Genomic DNA, 22828 nt, shown 5'->3' with positions numbered 1-22828 from the left:
CCAGAATCCACCAGAGCAGCCAGGGTGTGAGTTGAGTCAGAGAGGCGGAGGTGAACTTGCAGCAGGGGTTTGCGGTCGGAGGACTGGATGGTCATTGAACTCAACCGGACTCCCCCTATGCCCGGTGAGCTTCGGCCCTTTAAAGGGCAGGTTACCACACGATGTCCGTCACCTCCACAATAGAGACAGAGGTTTGAGGTGAAGCGTCGCTGGCGCTCTGCAGGAGTGAGAGAGGCTCGCCCAATCTCCATAGGCTCAGACTGATCAAGCTGACCTGGGTGAGTGGCAGTAGATGACAGGAGCCCAGTCGGATCTCTCCGAATGCCGGTAGTAGGTGGACCTTGGCGCCCCTCTCACGACGACGGGTCTGTATCCCTCTGTCGATCCTGACAGTCAGTGCGATGGCTTCATCAAGAGTGGAAGGCAGTTCATGGGAGACCAACTCGTCCTTGATATAGTCAGCCAAACTATGGAAGAACGCGTCCACCAACGATGGTGTGTTCCAAGAACTTCGTCTAGCCAGGGTTCGGAAGTCGATGGAATGGTCTGCGACTGTACGTCTGCCTTGTCGAATACTGAACAGTTCACGAGACGCCTCTGCGGTTGGTGAATCCAGGTCAAACACCTTCAGCATCTCCTCAGCAAACAGGTCGAAGGTTGCACATGCGGGGTTTGACGTTCGAACTCTGCTGTTCCCCAGAGTCGAGCTCGGCCCGTCAGGTGAGTGATGGCATACCCAACTCTAGCCCCCTCCGTGGCGAAGGTCCTTGGCTGCAAGGAGAACTGAAGTCGGCAGCTAGTCAGGAATGGCCGGACCTGGGTTGAATCGCCGTTGAACCGCTCGGGGTTTCCAATCTTGGGTTCGGAGCAGCGGCTGCAATGACCGGGGCAGGTAACTCGGGGGCAGGGCTGGTGGGCAGACTGGCTGGGGTCAGGTTGGTGAGGAGTTGAATGATCATGGCGAGTTGTTGTTGCTGCTGCTGGGACTGCTGCTGGTGCTGCTGGAACTGCTGATGCTGTTGGTGGCCGACCTGAAGCAGAGAGGAGATGACGCCGCTCATGCGGCCTAGCTCTCTCTCAGTGTGTTCCAGGCGTAGCATGGCGGTGGGTTGCTCAGGCTCTTCGGTTTCCATGTCGGGGGAAGTGTGCGCTGAGTCCATGATGGTCAGATCGTACTGTCACGGTTCAGACAGACGACAAGAGGACCACAATTGCGTCACACCAGAAAGTTTATTTAAACTTAAGGGGAAAGGGATGTAGGGGAGTGAGTGAAGGCTCCAGGGGTTATCCCGTCCGATGTGCTGGGTCTGTGCCTCCCCCAGTGGCAGCGATGCGTCCGATGACGCCGGTGGTTGGTGGTCCAGAAGTCCTGGGGGGAGGAAACACAGACACAACGGGGCGAAATGAAACCAGGCAGCAGTACAGTTCAAGGGAAATCCAAAATACGTAGTAGCAAGGCAGAAGGCTGGTCAGAGTTACCGGGATTGAAGAGTAGTCAGGAGTCGTAATGGCAGAAGCAGGTCTGGATCTCCTGAGGCAGAAGAGTATCCAAAAACCAGGCAGGTCCGGGGTCACAAAACCAGGGTGAGCCAGAAGCGCGAGCAAACAGGTTCCGGGTGTGAGCTTTGCAGACGATCTGACACAGGAGAGCTGAAAGACAGGGCTATAAATACTGGGAGAGGTTAGTGGGTAATGCAGCGCAGCTGGCAGAGTAATTAGAGCCGAGCAGAGCAGGGACAGGTGGAGCTAGTTAGGCTGAGTAGAGAGAGTGGTGAGCAGAGTGGAAGAAAATTAAGGTGGTAACCCGGTGGAGTGAGAGGCTCATGACAGCCGGTAACTAATAATGTTTTATTTGGAATAGACAATTAGGGAGCTGATTTGTACAGCATAAATAGATGACATTTATATGATTAGATTATTGTTCCTTTACATATGTGCCCTTACTTTCTAACTCCCATTTGTCTCCCCTGCCCCCATCCCTCCCTCTCTGTCTCTCTCTGACATCACTCATTCTCTCCATCAATCCTTGAGATATGATCGTTTGTGAACTGGAGTTGATGAGTGCTGTTTTAATGTGTTGATGCTGGCACTAGTACTGACCCAAAGAGGTCTCTCTCACTTTTTCTCCCCATCTCTCTCTCTCTGCAGCATGTCAGGTGGGGTACTTTAAGTCGGTGTTGGGTTCGGTTCCGTGTTCAGTGTGTCCGTCTAACAGCAGAACCAGTCAGGAGGGATCGCGTGTTTGTGAGTGTCGCAGCGGCTTCTACAGAGCACCCGCCGACATCAACTCCTCCGCCTGCACAAGTGAGCTATTTGTGTGTGTGTGTCCGGGGGGGAACTGATGGCGCTGATTTTCGGCAGTCTCGGCCACATACACAGGCTTACAGTGGCCTCCAGATTGCGGGCCTGAAAAAAAATAGGGCAAAGCAATTGGCTAGGTACTACTCTGTTTAAGCTGTCGTGGTCAGCCTAGCTGTTTGGAGAAGGAGGTGCTTTCTGTACCCTTGAGTGCCATGCATACAGGGACCTTTGAAATGTTTTTTTTGTGTGTGTGTTTGTGTTTGTGTGACACAGATGAACTACATGCACCAGCAGCATTATGGAACAAATAGATATGTCTGATTAAAAAGCTTTCACCTTTCTTGAGAAGATGTAACATATATATTTTAGTAATTTAGCCGATGCTTTTATCCAGAGCTAAGTATCTACTTCAGCACATATAATATGTACAGTGCCTTCAGCAAGTATTCATACCCCATGACTTATTCCACATTTTGTTGTGTTACAGCCTGAATTCAAAATGGATACCATAAATTTTTTTCCCACCCATCTATACACAATATCCCATAATGACAAAGTGAATTTGTGCAAATGTATTGAAAATGAAATACAGAAATATCCAATTTACATACAATACCAGTCAAAAGTTTGGACACACCTACACATTCAAGGGTTTTTCTTTATTTTAACTATTTTACACATTTTGTAGAATAATAGTGTAGACATCAAAACGATTAAATAACACATATGGAATCATGTAGTAAACAAAAAAGTGTTAACCAAAATATATTTTATATTCTTCAAAGTAGCCACCCTTTGCCTTGATGACAGCTTTGCACACTCTTGGCATTCTCTCAACCAGCTTTACCTGGAATGCTTTTCCAACAGTCTTGAAGGAGTCCCCAAACATAACACTTTGTATTCAGGACTTAAAGTAGAATTTTTAGCAATTTTACTTTAGTGACTTATTGCAAACAGGATGCAAGTTTTGGAATATTTATATTATGTACAGGCTTCCTTCTTTTCACTCTGTCATTTAGGTTAGTATTATGGAGAAAATACAATGTTGTTGATCCATCCTCAGTTTTGTCACGGTTTCGGCCGAGGCTGCTCCTTCTCCTTGTTCGGGCAGGCTTCGGCGGTCGTCGTCCCCGGAGTACTAGCTACCACCGTTCGATGTTTCATGTTTGTTCGGTTTTGTCTGGTTGTACACCTGTCCCTTGTTAGTGTTTGATTTTGTTTCCTATTTAGTTATCGTGTGTTGGGTCAGGTGTTATGTGTGATTATTATTGTCAGCTGTTGCCTTCGAGGAGTTTCCTCTCTCGTTTGTTTGTATTTCGAGAGTTCGCACTGCGTGCGCTTTTTCTTGTTTTTGCGCACTGTGTGTTGTGCGTAATTTGTTCGTGCCGCCCGGTTGGGTTGGCGACTCATTCCTGTTTTGGAGTTACTAAAGTCTGTTGAAGAACACCCTTGTTCCTGCGCTTGATTCCCTGCACCACATCCACACGCAGCACTCTGACAGAATCACACATCACACTATGGAATCAGCAGGAGCAGCCGCGCCAACGGACATTATGGAGGACCGTCTTCGTGGGCAGGAGGACAGGATCAACCAGATCGGTCACGCCCTGGATCAGGTGATGAACACTCTCCACCGATGGGAGACCAGCGGGGTACCCACGCCCCCACCTACCGGACCATCCCCATCGGTCAGTCCTCCTGTCCCCTTCCGGAACCCAGCGGGATTCGGCTCTCACTCCCGAGGGCGTACGACGGCTCCGCTGCCGGGTGTCAAGGGTTCTTGCTGCAAGTGGAGCTCTACCTCGCCACCGTACACCCGGCTCCCTCGGGACACGAGAGCGTCTCCGCCCTCATCTCCTGTCTCACCGGCAAGGCGTTGGAGTGGGCCAACGCCGAATGGAGGAAAATAGACGCCGCTACTGTTACCTATGCGGAGTTCTCCCGCCGCTTCCGTGCCGTGTTTGACCATCCACCAGAAGGGAAGGCGGCGGGGGAGCGTCTGTTCTACCTCCGACAGGGGATGAGGAGCGCACAGGCTTTTGCATTGGAGATCCGGACTCTAGCGGCAGATGCAGGGTGGAATGAGCGGGCCCTTATAGACCACTTCCGCTGCAGCCTCCGGGAGGACGTCCAGAGAGAGTTGGCGTGCAGGGATACCACATTGTCGTTTGACCAACTGGTCGACATGGCCATTCGGCTGGACACCCTGCGGACCCTCCCTGTCGTAATAATTATTACCTTCTTTGAGATTGCCCATTCCACCTTCCGGCACCTCCGAGCCGAGCCCTATGGAGCTCGGAGGTGCTGGCGCTAGGGAACGGAGGAGTAGGAACCCGAGGGGGGCCGTTCCCTGCACCAACTGTGGCCGTGGAGGGCACACCGCGGCTAGGTGTTGGGGAAGGTCCCCTGGTGGAGGTGAGGTCAGGCCAGGCATTGGGGAGTCATCCCAGGTGAGTAGGCGCCCTACTTACCCAGAGCTTTCTGTCGTTCACCTAACCTTGCCTGTTTGTTTTCCACAGGTTGCACCTCGTTCCCAGCATAAGGCGCTGGTAGATTCAGGCGCAGCTGGGAATTTTGTAGATCGCCAGTTCTGTGTAAAGTTAGGGATTCCCCTCCTTCCCGTTGATAAGCCTTTCCCTGTACATGCCCTAGATAGCCGTCCGTTAGGATCTGGGTTAATTGGGAGGTCACAGCGCCCCTTAGGATGGTAACGCAGGGGGTCATGAGGAGACGATTCAGCTCTATCTGATTGACTCTCCTGCGTATCCGGTGGTGCTGGGGCTTCCCTGGTTGATTACCCATGACCCTACTATTTCGTGGCGAGAGAAAGCTCTTAAAGGGTGGTCTGCTCAGTGTGTGGGGCTGTGTCTGGGTGTTTCCGTAGGGGCGACCTCGGTGGAGAGTCCGAATCTAATGCCAGCACTGCAGATTCCCCCCGACTATGAGGATTTGAAACTGGCGTTTAGTAAGACCAGGGCGGCGCAGCTGCCGCCTCATAGACGGGGGGATTGTGCGATAGATCTCCAGTCAGGAGCAGCCCTCCCGCGGAGCCATGTGTATCCCTTGTCCCAAGAGGAGAGGAAGGCAATGAAAACTTACATCGCAGAGTCTCTGAGACAGGGATACATACGGGCCTCCACTTCACCCGCTTCCTCAAGCTTCTTTTTTGTGAAGAAAAAGGATGGAGGTCTGCGCCCGTGTATTGATTACCGCGGTCTCAATCAGATTACAGTGAAGTACAGCTACCCACTTCCTCTGATTGCGACTATGACGGAGTCATTACACGGTGCTCAGTTCTTCACAAAATTGGATCTTAGGAGCGAATATAACTTGGTGCGCATTAGAGAGGGCGATGAATGGAAGACAGCATTTAGCACGACCTCCGGTCATTACGAGTATCTCGTCATGCCATATGGGTTAATGAATGCTCCCTCAGTCTTCCAATCCTTTGTAGATGAGATTTTCCGGGACATGCAGGGGCAGGGAGTAGTCGTGTACATAGACGATATTCTGGTGTACAGTTCTACCCGAGCTGAGCATGTAGCCCTGGTGCGCCGAGTGTTGAGGAGGCTGTTGGAGCATGACTTATATGTCAAGGCAGAGAAATGTCTGTTCTTTCAGAAGTTGGTCTCCTTTTTGGGTTATCAGTTGTCTGCGTCAGGGGTGAAGATGGAGGTTGACCGGGTGTCAGCTGTGCGTAATTGGCAAACCCAAACCACTGTGAAAGAGGTGCAACAGTTCTTGGGCTTTGCGAATTATTACCGGAGGTTTATCCGGGGTTTTGGACAGGTGGCAGCTCCCATAACGTCTCTGTTGAAGGGGGGTCCGGTGCGCTTGCAGTGGTCAGCTGAGGCGGACAGGGCTTTTGGGAAACTGAAGGACCTGTTTACCTCGGCGCCGGTGTTGGCGCATCCGGATCCCGCTTTACCTTTCCAGGTAGAAGTAGACGCGTCCGAGGCTGGTGTTGGGGCCGTTCTCTCACAACGGTCTGGCACACCACCTAAACTCCGCCCCTGTGCTTTTTATTCTAAGAAGCTCAGTCCGGCGGAGCGGAATTATGACGTAGGGGACAGGGAGCTGTTAGCCGTGGTCCAGGCCCTAAAGGTGTGGAGGCATTGGCTTGAGGGGGCTCAACACCCTTTCCTCATTCTAACTGACCACCGTAACCTGGAATACATCCGGGCAGCTAGGAGACTGAATCCTCGCCAGGCCCGCTGGACTATGTTTCTAGCCCGGTTTGTGTTTAAAATCACTTACATCCCTGGGTCCCAGAACAGGAAGGCAGATGCCCTGTCTCGGCGGTATGACACGGAGGAGAGGTCCGTTGAGCCCACTCCCATACTACCGAAGTCTTGTCTGGTTGCACCGGTGGTATGGGAGGTCGATGACGAGATCGAGCGGCGTTACGCACCGACCCAAGTCCTCCCCAGTGTCCAGTGGGTCGGACGTACGTTCTGCTCGAGGTACGCGATCGTCTCATTTATTGGGCTCATACGTCCCCCTCCTCTGGACATCCAGGTATCGGCCGGACAGTTCACTGCCTTAGCACGAAGTACTGGTGGCCAACGTTAGCCAGGGATGTGAGGATTTATGTCTCCTCCTGTTCGGTGTGTGCCCAGTGTAAGGCGCCCAGACATTTGCCCAGGGGTAAGCTACAACCCCTGCCCGTTCCACAACGACCCTGGTCCCACCTCTCGGTGGATTTTGTTACAGACCTTCCCCTCTCACAGGGGAATACTACCATCCTGGTCGTTGTGGATCGGTTCTCGAAGGCCTGTCGTCTCTTTCCCATGCCGGGTCTCCCTACTGCCCTACAGACCGCTGAGGCTCTGTTTACCCATGTCTTCCGGCATTACGGGTACCCGAGGATATAGTGTCTGATCGAGGCCCCCAGTTCACCTCCAGAGTGTGGAGAGCATTTATGGAAAGGTTGGGGGTTTCGGTGAGCCTTACCTCGGGTTACCACCCGGAGAGTAATGGGCAGGTTGAACGTGTCAACCAGGATGTGGGGAGGTTTCTGAGGTCTTATTGCCAGGGCCGGCCGGAGGAGTGGGCGAGATACGTTCCTTGGGCCGAGATGGCGCAGAACTCTCTCCGCCACTCCTCCACCCAACTAACCCCTTTCCAGTGTGTGTTAGGGTACCAGCCGGTTCTGGCACCTTGGCACGAGAGCCAGATCGAGGCCCCTGCGGTGGATGAGTGGGTGCGGCGCTCGGAAGAGAATGGAACGCTGCCCACGTCCATCTGCAGCGGGCCATCCGTCGGCATAAGACGAGCGCCGATCTCCACCGCAGTGAGGGGCCAGTGTACGCACCTGGAGATCGAGTCTGGCTCTCGACCAGAAACCTGCCCCTCCGCCTGCCCTGCCGGAAGCTGGGTCGGCGGTTTGTGGGGCCATTTAAAGTCCTGGGGAGGTTGAACGAGGTGTGTTACAGGTTAGAACTGCCTATTGATTACAGGAATATTAACCCCTCGTTTCATGTGTCCCTCCTCAGGCCGGTGGTAGCTGGTCCACTCCAGGATTATGAGATAGAGGAGATTCCTCCGCCCCCGTTGGACATCGAGGGGGCTCCGGCGTACACAGTGAGGTCCATCCTTGATTCGAGACGCCGGATGGGGGTCTCCAATATCTCGTGGAGTGGGAGGGGTACGGCCCGGAGGAGCGGTGCTGGGTGCCGAGGAGGGACATATTAGACCTGTCCCTGCTGACCGACTTCCATCGGGGTCATCCTACGCGCCCTGCTCCGCGTCGTCCTGGTCGTCCCCGAGGCCGGGATCGGCGCACGGCTGGAGCCGCGCGTCAAGGGGGGGGTACTGTCACGGTTTCGGCCGAGGCTGCTCCTTCTCCTTGTTCGGGCAGGCTTCGGCGGTCGTCGTCCCCGGAGTACTAGCTACCACCGTTCGATGTTTCATGTTTGTTAGGTTTTGTCTGGTTGTACACCTGTCCCTTGTTAGTGTTTGATTTTGTTTCCTATTTAGTTATCGTGTGTTGGGTCAGGTGTTATGTGTGATTATTATTGTCAGCTGTTGCCTTCGAGGAGTTTCCTCTCTCGTTTGTTTGTATTTCGAGAGTTCGCACTGCGTGCGCTTTTTCTTGTTTTTGCGCACTGTGTGTTGTGCGTAATTTGTTCGTGCCGCCCGGTTGGGTTGGCGACTCATTCCTGTTTTGGAGTTACTAAAGTCTGTTGAAGAACACCCTTGTTCCTGTGCTTGATTCCCTGCACCACATCCACACGCAGCACTCTGACAAGTTTTCTCAAATCACAGCCATTAAACTCTGTAACTGTTTTAAAGTCACCATTGGCCTCATGGTGAAATCCCTGAGCGGTTTCCTTCTTCTCTGGCATCTGAGTTAGGAAGGACACCTGTATCTTTGTAGTGACTGGGTGTATTGATACACCATCCAAAGTGTAATTAATAACTTCACCATGCACAAAGGGATATTCAAAGTCTGCTTTTTTTTTACCCATCTACCAATCGGTGCCCTTCTTTGCGAGGCATTGGAAAACTTCCCTGGTCTTTGTGGTTGAATCTGTGTTTGAAATTCACTGCTCGACTAAGGGACCTTACAGATAATTGTATGTGTGGGGTACAGAGATGAGGTAGTCATTCCGAAATCATGTTAAAAACTATTATTGCACACAGAGTGAGTCCATGCAACTTATTATGTGACTTGTTAAGCAAAGTTTTACTCCTGGACTTATTTAGGCTAGCCATAACAAAAGGGTTGAATACTTAATTTGTAAAAATGTCTAAAGACATAATTCCACTTTGACATTATGGGGTATTGTGTGTAGGCCAGTGACACAACATCTCAATTTAAACCATAACACAACAAAATGTGGAAAAGGTCAAGGGGTGTGAATACTGAATACTTCCTGAATGCACTCATCCCTCTCTACTTCTATTACTTCTCTCTCTCTCTAATTTGTCATTTTCTTTCATTCCCTCTTTCTCCCTCCCTTACTCTCTCTCCTTCCCTCCCTTCTTATCAATCTCTCTCTTCCTCTCTTCCTAGATTATATTTAAATGATTTGATTATTGTTCACTAACATATATTGTGCCCTTACTTTCTAACCCCCATTTGTCTCCCCAGCCCCCATCCCTCCCTCTCTGTCTCTCTCTGATATCGCTCATTCTCTCTGTCCATCCCTACGATATGATCACGTGTGAACTGGAGTTGATGAGTCCTGTTTTTATGTGTTAATGCTGGCACTATTACTGACCCAAAGAGGTTCAAAACGTTTAATCTCCCCCCCCCCCCCACCCCCAGGCTCTCCCTCTGCTCCGACCTCTGTCTCCTGGGAGTATGAGGGTGGTGACGGTGGGGTGTCTCTGCGCTGGCGCCCTCCAGTGGACATGGGTGGTCGTAGCGAGGTGTCGTACGGGGTGATGTGTAAGATCTGTCCCTCGGCCACCTTCACCGCCCCGGGGGCGTGCTCTTGGTGTGGGGAGGCGGTCACCTTCACCCCATCCCAGACTGGCATCAAGCAGACCAAGGTCACCCTCAACAACCTGCTCACCAGAGTCACCTACCTTATACAGGTAGGACTACAACTCCCATGAGCACTAGAGTTACCTACCTCTTACATATAGAACTACAACGCCCATGACCACTAGTCACCTGCCTCATACAGGTAGGACTACAACTCCCATGAGCACTAGAGTCACCTACCTCATACAGGTAGGACTAGAACTCCCATGAGCACTAGAGTTACCTATATCATACAGGTAGAACTACAACTCCCCTGATCACCTACCCCCTACAGATACTACATTTCCATCACCTACCTCATACAGGTATAAAACTCCTGCATTAGAGTCACCTACCTCATATAGATACTGGATTAAATGTACATCCATTTAGTTAACCTAACATTGTCCACTTTTTCCTGCTATTGATTGACAGGTACAAGCGGTCAATGATGTCTCAGTTCTAAGTCCTTTCCCGCCTCAATTCACCAGCATCAATTTCACTACGAGCCAATCAGGTGAGAGCATGAGTCAGGCTTAAAAGGCACTTCAGCCACTTTTCAACCTCATATTCAATATCTCCAGCACCAAACCAGTGTCTACATATGTGAAAACAGCGCGTTTCTATGATCTGTGGTTAAAAAGATAAGAAGAAAGGTCCTAAAAAAATGCTTCTCTGTAACATCACAGTGTAGGATTAAACAACACGTTTCTAGTCTTGCTCCCCACGTCACAGCGAATCTCATAGTGTTTGAAAATCACAGTTTTTTTTGTTTTAACTTTGATGATGTCATCAGGTATAACTCTTTAGCTTTATATTTTTACAAAACCTAGAAATGCACTGTTTTCACATATGTAGACACTGGTATTGTACTGGAGATAATGAATATGCGATTGAAAAGTGGTGAAGTTGTTCTTTAAGGAGAGTGACAAGAGAGTAAAGGAATAAACTCTCAGTTTGTCATTTTTATGTGGTGTGTGTGTGTGTGTGTGTGTGTGTGTGTACTTCATGTCTGTCTGTCAGTCTACATCAGTTTCATTGAGTATGGGTGAGTCTCTATCTCTCTCTCTTTTCTGCTCTCCATCTTTTCCGCTCCTGCTCTCTGGACTCGATATCCTGTCAGCTCACATTATGCTCAGAAGAGAGATATAGAGAGGGACGGAGAGAGAGAGAGTTTATAGACAGACAGACGGGCAAACAGACAGACAGTTTATAGACAGACAGAAAGAAACGTGTAACTTTTTATTGAGATAAGTCTGGCAGGAAAGTCCATACCACAGATAGAACAATGAGCCAGATATTTCAATGGATGTATAAATGTGAAGCATCTGGTTGGCGTTTCCACTCACTACCAAATATGGTGATGAGAGTAAGCCCAGTGGCCGACATTCTGCTAATTTTCTCATCGATTAAACATTTAATTTCATACAGTTTTCTGTTTCCAAAACTATAATCTGTAACAAACAGCGTGGACTGTGTTTTGTAGACTTTACCCTTTGCCAATGTTTCTAAAAATTGCATTGTTTAGGAGAGCAAGGACAAATTGAGTTATTGCACATGGGCACTTCAAAGTAGGCATTCCCAAACAGAAATATGCAAATAATGCTAGAACACTCCAATAGGATCTAACTAGCTTATGCTTAGCTCTGCCCACCTCCTTGCTTACTCTGCCTACTATGATTAATTTGCTCCCATTCTAAACGGAAGGCTCTGGTCTATCTTGGGTTAGTTATACAAATCTTTGGCCATACAGCACTTTACAGAGCTGGCTCATTCACTAGTCTATGTCATGCTGCCCCCATCTGGTCAATACAGAAATTATGTGATCTGGCAAGGCCAGCTTGTGTTCTCCCTCCTGTTCCTCTTTCTTCCTCCCTCTTTCTTCGCAAAGCTCATACATCTCTCTCCCTGTCTCTCTCTCTCTCTCACAGTGCCCTCTCCGGTCCCTAGCCTGCACCAGTTGAGTCGAGCCCCAGACTCCATCACCCTGTCCTGGCCACAGCCCGACAGACCCAATGGAGACATACTGGAGTACCAGCTCAGATACTACGACAAGGTATACGCTACACACATATGCACGCACATAGGCTTGTGCCTATGTATGTACACACAAGTACATACACCCAGAGACTTAATCATTCTCTCCCTCCCTCCCTCCCTCCCTCCCTCCCTCCCTCCCTCCCTCCCTCCCTCCCTCCCTCCCTCTCTCCCAGGGTTCAGATGAGGACAGTGCAGTGAGTGTGTTCAGTGAGACCAACACAGTGACTGTCAGCTCTCTGGCTTCTGGCTCCATCTATGCCTTCCAGATCAGGGCCCGCAATGAGAGGGGCTACGGCCCCTACAGTCATACTATCTATTTCACTACACTGGCCCTGGGTAACTCACACTCACACATACACACACTCACATACACGCGCAGTCAAACACACCATCTAAATCTCTCTCTGTTTCTCACTTTTTCTTTCTCAGAGGAGCGTTCTAAGCAGATCCAGAATCGGCTCCCTCTATTGGTCGGTTCTGTGATGGGCGGGGCAGCCTTCCTCCTGGTCGTCGCGGCGATAGTGGTCGTTTTTGTGTTCCGCAGGTGAGTGGGTCCTTAACTCCTATCCACACATACATGATGATGTCACACTGATCTCACACTCAGTCTCACACACACACACACACACACACACACACACACACACACACACACACACACACACACACACACACACACACACATACACACACAGTGCAATGTTCTGAAACACTGGTTTGTTGTGTCTTTTCTCAGTAAGAGGAGGGAGAGCCCCTACAGTGACAGACTCCAGAGGTACATCAGCCACAAAGGTGAGTCAGGGTGTATGATGAGTATTATTAACTGAATATAACTTAGAGGGAACTGTCATTCTGTCTGTAATATTCTCAGCTGCACATATAGTATATCCTACTTCTATGGTGTTGTTGACATGTTGGTGAAGAGGATGCCTCTGCAGTGTGTTATAGAGGAGAATGGAAGTAGTGACCATGTCTAATGCCCATTACCATCATAACCCCAAGGGCTTGAGGGAGAAAGAGGGGGAGAGGGGGAGAGGGGAGGGAAAGAAAGAGAAGAAGAGAGAAGAAGAGAGAATGACAGCGTGAGAAATCTGTAGAGAGACAGAGGGAAAAAGAGATGGACAATGAAAGGGAGAGAAAGATGGGGAGAGGAAGAAATAAATTTTCTGCTTGTCCAAACGCAGCATGTTTTTGTTGAGGGTGCCATTATCCCTCTGGGCTCAGTGTTCTGCCATCATGCAGCATGTCACACAGCATGGCTTGACATGTCAAAGTCTAGGGCCAAATACTGTACATCAACACACTGTACAGGACTTATATTGTTATTCTATGTTATTGTACTGGTTCACTACAATCATCTGGTTTCACTACAACCATCCCCGCTCTGTGTGTTACCTCTGTCAGGGGGGGTGAAGTACTACGTGGACCCTTCCACCTATGAGGACCCCAATGAGGCGGTCAAGGAGTTTGCCCGTGAGATTGACCCTGCTCACATCAAGATAGAAGAGGTGATTGGTGCAGGTAGGGGTCCTGGTTTGATTCATGCTTACAGAGATAGTTCTGTAAAAAACAAAAAAAGCTTGTCTGGTGTTTTCATAGCTCATATATTGGGCCAGGAGTCAAGCTGGGTCCAAACTCAACTCAACTCATAATCAATCAATCAATCTCTCTCTCTCTCTCTCTCTCTCCCTCTCCCTCTCTCCCTCTCTCCAGCCCAGTTTGGGGAGGTGTCTCGGGGGCGGTACCGGCCCCTGGGTCGTAGGGAGGTGTTAGTGGCAGTGAAGACGCTGCGCTGGGGCGTGACAGACAGAGAGAAGGCGGTGTTTATGACCGAGGCGGGGGTGCTGGGACAGTTTGACCACCCCAACGTGCTGAAGCTGGAGGGGGTGGTCACCCGTAGCCCACCAGAGAGGATCATCACTGAGTTCATGGAGAATGGACCGCTGGATGCCTTCCTCAGGGTGAGAACTACAACATCTACACCATGTTAGACCAAGAACTACAACTATCGTCTACACTGTATTAGACCAATAACTACAACTCCCATCTACACCATAATATACCAAGAACTACAACTCCCATCTACACCAGATTAGACCAAGACCTACAACTCCCATCTACACAGTAACTAACTCAGGGTGAGACTGAGAAAACAGTACATTTTATTACCATAACTGACCAGTATATATCCTCCACTCTTTCTCCCACCTCTTGCTCTCTATCTCTCCATCTCTCTCATCCCCCAGGAGAATGAGGACCAGTTCAGTGTTCTCCAGCTGGTAGGGATGGTGAGGGGTGTTGGGGCTGGGATGAGGTACCTCTCTGAGAGGAACTTTGTCCACCGGGACCTGGCTGCCAGGAACGTGCTAGTCAACTCTAACCTGGTCTGTAAGGTGTCTGACTTCGGCCTGTCGCGCCTCATGAGGGGCCTGGACCACAACATGCCCACCTACACTGCCTCACTGGTACATGCTGCTGGGAAATTGAGTTTTGTTTAATGATGTTTATTCTTGGATTTCCACTCTAATAGACTACTTATGTTAATAGAAGATCTCAAAATTCACAGTGCTCAACCACTCATCTCTCTCTCTCCTCTCTCCTCTCAGGGCAGTAAGATTCCTGTCAGGTGGACAGCCCCGGAGGCCTTCCAGCATCGCAAGTTCAGCTCAGCTAGTGATGTCTGGAGCTTCGGAGTGCTCATGTGGGAAGTGATGTCATATGGCGAGCGGCCATACTGGGACATGAGCAATCAGGAAGTGAGTTGTGGGAGGGTTAAGCGAGAGCCAAACAGAGACTAAACACACTGACAGCTAAACAGAATGTTTAATCATCTCTAAGTCCCTCTGTACTGCTGGGACCTCTCTATATAGGGCAGCTTGTTAACATCCAGATGGTTACTAATACCCTTCCTCCTTCTCTCTCTCTCTCTCTCTCTCTCTCTCTCTCTCTCTCTCTTGCTCTCTCTCTTTCTTCTTGCTCTTCCTCCCTTCGCCTCTCTCTCCCCCTCTCCCTGCCTCTGTCCCCCTTCTTTCTCCCCTCCCCTACCTCCTCTCTCTTCCCTCCCTATAATACAGGTAATGAAGGCTGTAGCGGACCAGTACCGTCTCCCAGCCCCCCATAACTGTCCTCCAGCACTCCACTCCCTGATGCTGCAGTGTTGGCAGGCTGACAGGGGCGACCGGCTAGGCTTCGACTCCCTCCTCTCCTCCCTGGACAGGCTCATACGACACCCTGCCTCCCTCAAGGCAGAGCATCCCCAGTGAGACTACACCTCCCATCTGCCTTTTCTTCCATATTTTACACAACAGAAGTAATGGATCACATTCACAAACAGTGATCTTTGGAGAGCATTTATTATGTTATCATGTAAATGTATTGAATCATTGCTATGTTAGGCCAATCATTTTCGATCTCGATCTTTCCCTCTCCAACTCAAGCTCCACCCAGCCACTGCTGAGCCCCACCCCCACAGACCTGTCGTCGGTGGCGACGGTCAGTGAGTGGCTGACAGCGTTGAGGATGGACAGGTATAAGGACCAGTTTGAGAGGGCGCATCTGGACACACTGGACAGAGTCAGCAGGCTAACCATGGAGTGAGTCCTGGGCTTCCATTTCAATATCAACAAAGTTATTTTCATAAAATGCAAATCATGCTTTTAGAAGCAGTGGATACTTTTCTGAACTCTCTCTCTCCTTTTCTCCTTCCCTCTCTCCCTCAGGGATGTGCAGAACCTGGGGGTGAACCTGTTGGGACACCAGAGGAAGATCACCAACGCAGCCCAGCAGCTCAGAACCCACCTCACCCAGGGCCAGGTGGAGGTCTAGAACCCACCAATCACCTGAGAGCTACACAGGAAGTAACAGAGAGGTGCACTATTGGAGCTGTAGTCCAAGGCAAAGCAGGATCTGGGAGGAGAGTCGCTGAGGAGGAACAGAGAGATTTGAGGGGGAAAAGTCTTAAAATATGGGTTTTATTTCACTTGTTTGCTGTTGTTTACATTCTCTCTCTCTCTTTGCCGGTCTCTACCTCTCTCTTCCTCCTCTCTTTCTCTCACTTCTCCCACGTTGTCTCACTACTGTCCCTCCCTCTTTCACTCGTATCACCACCCTTTATAAATGAAAACAGTGAAAATGTATTTTTTACCCGAACATAGGGATCTCCCGTCACAAGCAATTGCATAGACAATCAAAGACTGTTTTTACTGATTAAAGTTGATATCATGAACACTGTTCATGATTATTTGTTAAGCTACATCACCTCCTCTGTACTGAAATCAGAAAATGGCAACTCCTGTTGACTAAACACTAGCCAATGGTTTCTCCCATCGGTCACTAGCCTGGTCACCTTTATGGGAATTATTCCATTAGACTCAAGAAATGGGGGTGTAGTTCACGTCGTGACAGAATGGAGTCACCCACCGTTGAGCAGCACCCTCCTCTGTGTATATTTCACAGTTCACATTCCTTTTTTTAATAGATAAAGTCACTGAGTCATTTGAGCATTGTGAATGTGAAATGGTTTAACTGGACTATGTGTGATCTGAATGCCAATGGAAGTAAGGAAGGCGATGTTATGTTTTGTGAGTATTCTGTGTCTGTTTGTGTTCAAAGTATGTGCGTGCGTGTGTGTGTGTGGGGGGGGGGTTGGAGAAATCCCCATTAACTGAGGAGGGTCACCGTTCTGTGTCACTCCTCTTTGAACTATCCGCTGTGCGGCTAACAAAATAACACACAGTTTCCCTGTAACAATAAATCCATAACACTTACAGTACAATAAAACATATCAAAATGTGTAACATGACAGTTTAATTCACACGGTAACATTAATTTACTCTGTGTTCACACCTCGAATGGTGTCCATGCTCCCAGGGTTCTGTGGGAACGTCCCTCCCCGGAGAAAGCCTCAGATAAGGTGTGTTTGATCCCTTTCATAGCCCACAGATGGTCAACCATCCAAACAGTGTCATAAATCGGGATTGAGTCATCACTCTGGACCTCGGCGCCTGCAAGTCTCCAGTCGCGAGTTTCACCTTCTCTCATTCTTCCACTGTGTGTGTGTGTGTGTGTGTGTGTATGTGTGTGTGTGTGTGTGAGTGTGTAGAGGGTTGTGTATGAGTGTATGCACTTGGGTAGGTGTGTTTATTTGTATGAGTGTTCACCACTATTCCACTATTGTGCAAATTTGTAAAATAAAGAATATGATTTTATTTAAATCACTGCATTAAGCCTGTCATTGTGTCTGACACATAAAAACAGTTTAATCACCAGGGGCCTCATTTATAAACATTGCATATGAACAAAATATGCACAAAACGTGTTTGCCAGTTTTCACGCAAAAGTTGGCATTTATAAAAACTGAAATTGACATTAGAGAATGTGCTTATCCCCCGCAAACTTTAGACCATGCGTACGCACAGTTTCTAGTGGTTGAAGTATTGCATTGCAAGAAGGCAAAAGTAGCCTAGTAGCCTTGTACAAATGGGGAATACCTGTATATGATGACACACTTATTCATAACAGAAAAACAGGTGGCTAAATATAATAACAAGATGCAATCATTTGCCATTAGTGAGAAGAGCGAAAATCGATTTATTTTATCTTTGGTTTATAAAATAATAGGAAATACAGTTGAAGTCGGAAGTTTACATACACTTAGGTTGGAGTCATTAAAACTTGTTTTTTCAACCACTCCACAAATTTCTTGTTAACAAACTATAGTTTTGGCAAGTCGGTTAGGACATCTACTTTGTGCATGACACAAGTACTTTTTCCAACAATTGTTTACAGACAGATTGTTTCACTTATAATTCACTGTATCACAATTCCAGTGGGTCAGAAGTTTACATACACTAAGTTGACTGTGCCTTTAAACAGCTTGGAAAATTCCAGAAAATGATGTCATGGCTTTAGAAGCTTCTGATAGGCTAATTGACATCATTTGAGTTAATTGGAGGTGTACCTGTGGATGTATTTCAAGGCCTACCTTCAAACTCAGTGCCTCTTTGCTTGACATCATGGGAAAATCAAAATAAATCAGCCAAGACCTCAGAAAAGAAATTGTAGACCTCCACCTCTGGTTCATCCTTGGGAGCAATTTTCAAACGCCTGAAGGTACCACGTTCATCTGTACAAACAATAGTACGCAAGTATAAACACCATGGGACCACGCAGCCGTCATACCGCTCAGAAAGTAGACACGTTCTGTCTCCTAGAGATGAACGTACTTTGGTGCGAAAAGTGCAAATCAATCCTAGAACAACAGCAAAGGACCTTGTGAAGATGCTGGAGGAAACAGGTACAAAAGTATCTATATCCACAGTAAAACGAGTCCTATATCGACATAACGTGAAAGGCCGCTCAGCAAGGAAGAAGCCACTGCTCCAAAACCGCCATAAAAAAGCCAGACTACGGTTTGCAACTGCACATAATGACAAAGATCGTACTTTTTGGAGAAATGTACTCGGGTACTACACCGGCTCTGACGCTCGTCGGATGTGGCAGGGCTTGAAAACTATTACAGACTACAAAGGGAAGCACAGCCGCGAGCTGCCCAGTGACACAAGACTTCCAGACGAGCTAAACACCTTCTATGCTCGCTTCGAGGCAAGCAACACTGAAGCATGCATGAGAGCACCAGCTGTTCCAGATGACTGTGTGATCACGCTCTCAGCAGCCGATGTGAGTAAGACTTTTAAGCAGGTCAACATTCACAAGGCCACAGGGCCAGACGGATTACCAGGACGTGTACTCCGAGCATGTGCTGACCAACTGGCAAGTGTCTTCACTGACATTTTCAACATGTCCCTGACTGAGTCTGTAATACCAACATGTTTCAAGCAGACCACCATAGTCCCCGTGCCCAAGGACTCTAAGATAACCTGCCTAAATGACTACCGACCCGTAGCACTGACGTCTGTACCCATGAAGCGCTTTGAAAGGCTGGTCATGGCTCACATCAACACCATTATCCCAGAAACCATAGACCCACTCCTATTTGCATACCGCCCCAACAGATCCACAGATGATGAAATCTCTATTGCACTCCACACTGCCCTTTCCCACCTGGACAAGAGGAACACCTACGTGAGAATGCTATTAATTGACTACAGCTCAGCATTCAACACCATAGTGCCCTCAAAGCTCATCACTAAGCTAAGGATCCTAGGACTAAACACCTCCCTCTGCAACTGGATCCTGGACTTCCTGACGGGCCGCCCCCAGGTGGTAAGGGTAGATAACAACACATCTGCCACACTGATCCTCAACACAGGGGCCCCTCAGGGGTGCGTGCTCAGTCCCCTCCTGTACTCCCTGTTCACCCATGACTGCATGGCCAGGCACGACTCCAACACCATCATTAAGTTTGCCGACGACACAACAGTGGAAGGCCTGATCACCGACAACGATGAGACAGCCTATAGGGAGGAGGTCAGAGACCTGGCCGTGTGGTGCCAGGATAACAACCTCTCCCTCAACGTGACCAAGACAAAGGAGATGATTGTGGACTACAGGAAAAAAAGAGGACTGAGCACGCCCCCCATTCTCATCGACCGGGCTGTAGTGGAACAGGTTGAGAGCTTCAAGTTCCTTGGTGTCCACATCACCAACGAACTATCATGGTCCAAACACACCAAGACAGTCGTGAAGAGGGCACGACAAAGCCTATTCCCCCTCAGGAGACTGAAAAGATTTGGCATGGGTCCTCAGATCCTCAAAAAATTATACAGCTGCACCATCGAGAGCATCCTGACTGGTTGCATCACCGCCTGGTATGGCAACTGCTTGGCCTCCGACCGCAAGGCACTACAGAGGGTAGTGCATACGGCCCAGTACATCACTGGGGCCAAGCTTCCTGCCATCCAGGACCTCTATACCGGTGTCAGAGGAAGGCCCTCAAAATTGTCAATGACTCCAGCCACCCTAGTCATAGACTGTTCTCTCTGCTACCGCACGGCAAGCGGTACCGGAGTGCCAAGTCTAGGTCCAAAAGACTTCTCAACAGATTCTTCCCCCAAACCATAAGACTCCTGAACAGCTAATCATGGCTACCCGGACTATTTGCACTGCCCCCCAACCCCATCTTTTTACGCTGCTGCTACTCTGTTAATTACCTATGCATAGTCACTTTAACTCTACCCACATGTACATATTACTTCAACTACCTCAACTAGCCGGTGCCCCCACACATTGACTCTGCACCGGTACCCCCCTGTATATATAGCCTCCCTACTGTTATTTTATTTCACTTCTGCTCTTTTTTTCTCAACACTTTTTTGTTGTTTTATTCTACTTTTTTATTAAAAATAAATGCACTGTTGGTTAAGGGCTGTAAGTAAGCATTTCACTGTAATGTCGGCAACTGTTGTATTCGGCGCATGTGGCCAATACAATTTTATTTTATTTTATTTGGTCTAATGAAACAAAAATAGAAGCACATTAAGGTCCTGGAGTGGCCTAGCCAGTCTCCAGACCTTAATCCCATAGAAAATCTGTGGAGGGAGCTGAAGGTTTGAGTTGCCAAACGTCAGCCTCGAAACCTTAATGACTTGGAGAAGATCTGCAAAGAGGAGTGGGACAAAATCCCTCCTGAGATGTGTGCAAACCTGGTGGCCAACTACAAGAAACGTCTGACCTCTGTGATTGCCAACAAGGGTTTTGCCACCAAGTACTAAGTCATGTTTTGCAAAGGGATCAAATACTTATTTCCCTCATTAAAATGCAAATCAATTTATAACATTTTTGACATGCGTTTTTCTGGATTTTTTTGTTGTTATTCTGTCTCTCACTGTTCAAATAAACCTACCATTAAAATTATAGACTGATCATTTCTTTGTCAGTGGGCAAACGTACAAAATCAGCAGGGGATCAAATACTTTTTTCCCTCACTGTATTCAACCACCAACACATGTCCATCTCACCTGATCATCAAATTAAGATCCAATATCTATATATAAATGATGACAAAACTAGAGACTTAAAGTAAAAAAGAAAAACTCCTCTCAGTCTCAACCCCTTGTTCTTGTTCTGCAATATAGTCCCAAGGTTATCATGTGTAGGGGAGACCGGAGTTGGTTGTCACACTTTTTACTTGTGTATTTCTCAGCACATGTCACGCCCTGGCTCTGGGGACTCTTTTATGTTGAGCCAGGGTGTTAGTTTCTATGTTGTAGTTTCTATGTGTTTATTCTAGATCGTTTAGATCTATGTTGGCCAGGGTGGTTCCCGATCAGAGGCAGCTGTTGCTCGTTGTCTCTGATTTGGAACCATACTTAGGCAGCCTGTTTTGCACAGTTATTGGTGGGATCTTGATCTGTATAGGTTTGTGGTGTTTAACCTTTAGACTTCACGCATCGTTTTGTTGTTTTGTTGTTATTGTTAAAGTACTCATTAAAAGATGTACGCCTATCACGCTGCGCCTTGGTCCGATTCTTACAACGATCGTGACAGAAGATCCCACCAAAGAAGGACCAAGCAGCGTGTTCAGGAGCAGACACCGGGAAAGGAACTGGAGAAGTTGGCGATGTCCCAGGTGGGCGAATGGTGGTCTTGGGAGGACATGTTCGCGGGCAAAGGGCCATGGGCAAAAGTTAAAGCCCTGGTGAGAGAGGAGGTACGGCGCCAACCGTGCCGTCGTCGGACAGGCGAGAGGCAACCCCAAGACATTTTTTTGGGGGGGCACATAGCATGGACGACAGGGCTGCTGGAGGCAGCTACAGGGCGAGTTTGTGGACTAGGAGAGGAGGCCACCAGGTTACGGGGGCCATTGGTCATGAGGGGGAAGGAGAGTGTAGAGGCACGGCGAGAGGTACTGGGGTGTGTTACCAGTCCGGTCCGGCCCGTTCCTGATCCCCGCACAAGGTCAGTGGTGTGTGTTCCCAGTACGGCCCGGCCTGTTCCTTCCCTCGCACCAAGCCTGTGGTGCGCGTCGCCAGCCCGGTCCGGCCTGTTCCTGCTCCCCGCACCAAGCCTGTGGTGCGCGTCGCCAGCCCGGTCCGGCCTGCTCCTGCTCCCCGCACCAAGCCTGTGGTGCGCGTCGCCAGCCCGGCCCGGCCTGTTCCTGCCCCTCGCACCAAGCCTGTGGTGCGCGTCGCCAGCCCGGCCCGGCCTGTTCCTGCCCCTCGCACCAAGACAGTGGTGCGCGTCGCCAGCCCGGCCCGGCCTGTTCCTGCCCCCTCGCACCAAGCCTGTGGTGCGCGTCGCCAGCCCGGCCCGGCCTGTTCCTGCCCCTCGCACCAAGCCAGTGGTGCGCGTCGCCAGCCCGGCCCGGCCTGTTCCTGCCCCTCGCACCAAGCCTGTGGTGCGCGCGTCGCCAGCCCGGCCCGGCCTGTTCCTGCCCCTCGCACCAAGCCTGTGGTGCGCGTCGCCAGCCCGGCCCGGCCCGTTCCTGCTCCCCGCACCAAGCCAGTGGTGTGCGTCGTCAGCCCGGTCCGGCCCGTTCCTGCTCCCCGCACCAAGCCAGTGGTGCGCGTCGTCAGCCCGGTCCGGCCCGTTCCTGCTCCCCGCACCAAGCCAGTGGTGCGAGTCGTCAGCCAGGTCCGGCCCGTTCCCGCTCCCCGCACCAAGCCAGTGGTGCGCGTCGTCAGTCCGGCACGGTCCGTGCCTGTTCCACCTGTGCCTAGTCCGGCACCGGTCAGCTGCTCCACGCCGGAGCCAGAGCAATCCGCTTCAACGGTGTTCAGTCCAGCTCCGGCCAGCAGGGCCAGACCACGAGGGCGAGAGAGAGAGTGGTGGTCACGCCCAGAGCCGGATCCGCCTCCGAGGCGGAATGCCCACCCGGCCCCTCCCCTGTTGGGTTTAGTTGGCTCGGTCGCAGTCCGCGCCTTTGGGGGGGGGGTACTGTCACGCCCTGGCTCTGGGGACTCTTTTATGTTGAGCCAGGGTGTTAGTTTCTATGTTGTAGTTTCTATGTGTTTATTCTAGATCGTTTAGATCTATGTTGGCCAGGGTGGTTCCCGATCAGCTATTGCTCGTTGTCTCTGATTGGGAACCATACTTAGGCAGCCTGTTTTGCAC

At 49.8% G+C, this 22828-nt stretch overlaps 1 protein-coding gene across 5 annotated transcripts in view; it reads left to right on the top strand.

Annotated features, from left to right (window-relative positions):
- The window catches only part of LOC121586231 (ephrin type-B receptor 5), a 63487-nt gene extending 47601 nt beyond the window's left edge, over positions 1-15886 (top strand). For 2 of the 5 annotated variants that reach the window (XM_041902768.2, XM_041902770.2), the window contains 13 exons: positions 2149-2304; positions 9575-9846; positions 10211-10292; positions 11707-11831; positions 11989-12359; positions 12552-12607; positions 13220-13336; positions 13529-13776; positions 14062-14280; positions 14422-14571; positions 14890-15074; positions 15253-15408; positions 15535-15886. In XM_041902768.2, coding sequence (XP_041758702.2) covers positions 2149-2304; positions 9575-9846; positions 10211-10292; positions 11707-11831; positions 11989-12359; positions 12552-12607; positions 13220-13336; positions 13529-13776; positions 14062-14280; positions 14422-14571; positions 14890-15074; positions 15253-15408; positions 15535-15640 — 2243 coding nt within the window. In that variant the 3' untranslated portion in view covers positions 15641-15886. Of the gene's footprint in view, positions 1-2148; positions 2305-9574; positions 9847-10210; positions 10293-11706; positions 11832-11988; positions 12360-12551; positions 12608-13219; positions 13337-13528; positions 13777-14061; positions 14281-14421; positions 14572-14889; positions 15126-15252; positions 15409-15534 lie in introns of those variants that run through there. The other 3 variants (XM_041902771.2, XM_041902769.2, XM_041902772.2) reach the window with 3 other exon arrangements.
- The last annotated feature ends 6942 nt before the right edge of the window (positions 15887-22828 follow it).

This window comes from Coregonus clupeaformis, unplaced genomic scaffold (assembly GCF_020615455.1).
Source record: "Coregonus clupeaformis isolate EN_2021a unplaced genomic scaffold, ASM2061545v1 scaf0148, whole genome shotgun sequence".
Classification (NCBI taxonomy): Eukaryota; Metazoa; Chordata; class Actinopteri; order Salmoniformes; family Salmonidae; genus Coregonus; species Coregonus clupeaformis.
This window is presented reverse-complemented; position numbering and strand designations above follow the sequence as displayed.